A 3571-nucleotide genomic window follows, 5' to 3' on the forward strand; every position below is an offset into this window, starting at 1 on the left:
AGCCATCCTGAAAAACCTCCCACAAGGCATATTTTATAATAAGGGTTTGAATCTCATGTGCTACATATCACTAGCCCAGGAAAAGATAAAAATTCAAAATATACTGAAATTGCAATTGTTTTGTACCATTGTAAATTCAAAAAATCCTAAGTCAAGCCATTGAAGGTCAGGGACCATCTTAAACAATTTTTTGACTTCATGACAATGTGAAAGCACATCTATTCAGTGGAAATCACACTTCAAATTTTGAATTTTGGTCTTTTCCTGGGCTAGCAATATGCAGTACGATACCTCGTAGTGATGCCGTGCAGTGGAATTGGAGCCCCCAGTCAGCCAAGTAACTCCAAGGGTAAATAACTGATACTCTATAGTGCACTGTGTTGCCAACATTTTTTGGATACTGTGTTTTCATATCCCATCATGTTTATAAAATGCCCATTTTTTTCAAGATATTTTCAATTTACAATGGGTTTATCGGGATATAACCCCATCGTTAAGTTGAAGTGCAACTGTGAATGCTTTCTTTTGCCTGACTACCTCTAAACAAAATATTCGCTTTTACAACCCTTCCAGTATAGTAATTTATGCCATAAATTATTGAAAAATATATTTGGGATAGTATATCCTATACCTTGTTGGGAGCCAGAGTCCTCTGCCTGAACTTTTCAACTGTTTCTTGACCCATAGAAGACCAAGCATTGACAAATGCTTCTGCTTTGTCTTGTCTAAGATGAACGTTCTCTAATTGCTGCTGCAAAGCTGCTGGCTTCACATTGTGATACACCGCCTATCAAAGAGAAATAAGAGTTACATATATTCACTCACAGTCACACAGAAAACTTTAAGCTATAATAAATACAAAATTACTTCTAATTGATTTAAATCAAAATAATATTTACTATTCCTATTGCTAACATTTTTGTTATTTTACAAATAAAATACACAATAAAATACAACCAGAAGATTCAGGATTACATAGCCTAAAACATTCAGGCTAAAATTTTTCATTTTTGCCTGTGGTTTAAGTAATCCTACATTCACTTAATAACCAAAAAAAATATTAGCTTTGACTATATAAATGGTATTCTAATTAAAATTTCACTTACTTATTTCACTTAAGTATATCAAAGAAGTGTACAATGGTTTTGTTTCACAACTAACAAATTTTTTCTTCAGAAGCACTTTCTCAAAACTAACTCATCTTTCAATTTCCTAGATAATATACAATTTTTTTAAACAGTGATACCTGTTCTGTTTCTTACTTGTACATTATTCTGGAACAACTTTCCTAAGAACCCAATGGCATACTGTCCTATTCAGTGATCCTTTTCTTCTACTGAAGACCCCCGCCAAAGGTTAGAACCACAGTTATCTTCAGGAACTATAATGTGTATAAGGCTGTCATAGATGCCTGGCAGCTTGCCCTCCTAATAGTATCTTTTTACTATAATGCTCAAGAGGCTACAGAACTATTTAAACTTTGGTTTCATAAATATTCTATTTAATCAATCAACAGAAATTTACTGAGAATCTATTTTAAGCACACCAATGTGCCAGGCTTATATAATATACACAAAAAATATAATCCTGGCCCCCACAAATTAAAAATCTAGTGAAGGAGACATAACTGACACATGTGAACTAATGAAAGATTAATAGTTTGCTCTACTGTGATGAGCCAAGGATTAAAAAAAAGTCCAAGTAAGAGAAGACAAAAGATATAAGAAGTCCAGGCTGAAGCAAGGGAGATGAGACTTGAACAGGAACTTAAACAGTGAAATGAATTTAGATGAGAAGGATGAAGAGGGTAGTTTCAGCCGGAAAAAATATGATATTTCTTTTCTAAATACCTTATTTATCATCCTAGCCAAATCCTCCAAATAATTTAATTTCTTAAATAAACTGTGTTCATTTTTCCAATTATCCCAAGTAGCACCGAATTCAAATCTTTTATAACTACCTCAAGTCAATGAAGTCTCAATTCATATTTTTCAAATACTTTACCAATATTCAAATATTTTCACATTGAAACTCTTAATTAAAATATTTTCCCAGCTTCTATCTCACATATTTTTTATTTTAAAAATTACAATGTTATAGATATTATAGCAATACAAATATATAGTAAACAAACCATTGTTAGGAAATTTGAGGCAATAAAAATACCTGTTCTAAAATAAATGATATTGTTTCAAGAACTAGATGAAGATCTTGTTTCTCTAGAGAAAATGCAGTTTGAAGTTTTTCTTCCTCTTCTTCACTGAAACTGCTCTCAGCCTATAATACAAATAGCAATCTATTAGCACACATTCAGATATTCAAAATTCATACTCGACAGAAGATTCATTTATTCATATATAGGATGAGAACTTTAAAGAAAAAGTGAGCCGGACTCGGTGACTCAGCCTGTAACCCCGCACCTTTGGGAGGCTGAGGTGAGTGGATTGCCTGAGCCCGCGGGTTCGAGACCCGCCTGGGCAACTTGGCGAGACCTCATCTCTACAATAAATCAAAAAATTAGCCGGGTGTAGTAGCACGCGCCTGTAGTTCCAGCTACTTGGAAGCCTGAGGCAGAAGGATCACCGGAGCCCAACAGGTCAAGGCTGCGGTGGCCGGGAGAGGCCACTGCACTCCAGTCTGGGTGACAGAGTAAGACTCCAACTCAAAAAAAAAAAGAAAGAAAGAAAAAGTGAATACCTGGTAAAAAAAAAAACTAATGTGCTTGTAAATTTCTAAAATGTATGGTACCCATTCTAGACTTATGTAAATAAAGTAAACTGGATTAAACAACTATCTTGTGACGACTCAAATCATAACTATGAGCATCAAAGTTCTGTGCTGCAGTATGCAGTATCCTGAAGAATTGGGATACATGGATGATTCTGCACTTCAGTTAAAAAAAAAAACTCAGACTTCTATGCTTTTAAATTTTTTGTGTCTGAATTTTGTAATTCTTATATTTCATTTCATGATCAGCAGTCTTTCTTGAAGTTGCCTATATGCCCTATGATAGGAGCATCTTCATCCCCCAGTTTGCTATTTCTAGTCTGTCCTGGTCAGGAACCCAGACAGTTGACCTCTCAGGACAACATATACAGCATAGTTACCTCAACAGGCTTTGGATGAGGACCCAAAATTCTCTCCTATGGAACCAAGTACATGAGAACTTTTTATTGCATAAGCTGTGACACTATATTTGAAACTCAGAGACCACAAATATTTATTTCTAAGTTCCCAGCTATAGAAATTGATCTGATTTCCTTCAGTATTTCCCAATACAAAATATAAGCATGGTAGATTTGAAATTTTTTGTACAGGACTGTCATGCACATTGCAAGATATTTAAAAGTCCCTGGACAGCCGGGCTCGGTGGCTAAGCCTGTAAAGCCGTGCCTTTGGGAGGCTGAGGTGAGCGGATTGCCTGAGCCCGTGGGTTCGAGACCCGCCTGGGCAGCAAGACCTCATCTCTACAATTAATCAAAAAATCAGCCAGGCGTGGCAGCGCATGCCTGTAATTCCGGCTACTCGGAAGGCTGAGGCGGAAGGATCGCCGGAGCCCAGCAGGTCGAGG

At 36.2% G+C, this 3571-nt stretch overlaps 1 protein-coding gene across 2 annotated transcripts in view; it reads right to left on the reverse strand.

The window, feature by feature from the left end:
* Nucleotides 1-481: 481 nt before the first annotated feature.
* The window catches only part of COMMD10 (COMM domain containing 10), a 7806-nt gene continuing 4716 nt past the window's right edge, over nt 482-3571 (reverse strand). For both annotated transcript variants that reach the window (XM_008048929.1, XM_021707980.1), the window contains exons 3-4: nt 2167-2277; nt 482-787 (exon numbers count right to left, since the gene is read on the reverse strand). In XM_008048929.1, coding sequence (XP_008047120.1) covers nt 626-787; nt 2167-2277 — 273 coding nt within the window. In that variant the 3' untranslated portion in view covers nt 482-625. The remainder of the gene's footprint in view (nt 788-2166; nt 2278-3571) is intronic.

Source organism: Carlito syrichta, unplaced genomic scaffold (assembly GCF_000164805.1).
Source record: "Carlito syrichta isolate Samal-C Ts95f unplaced genomic scaffold, Tarsius_syrichta-2.0.1 Scaffold129867, whole genome shotgun sequence".
Classification (NCBI taxonomy): Eukaryota; Metazoa; Chordata; class Mammalia; order Primates; family Tarsiidae; genus Carlito; species Carlito syrichta.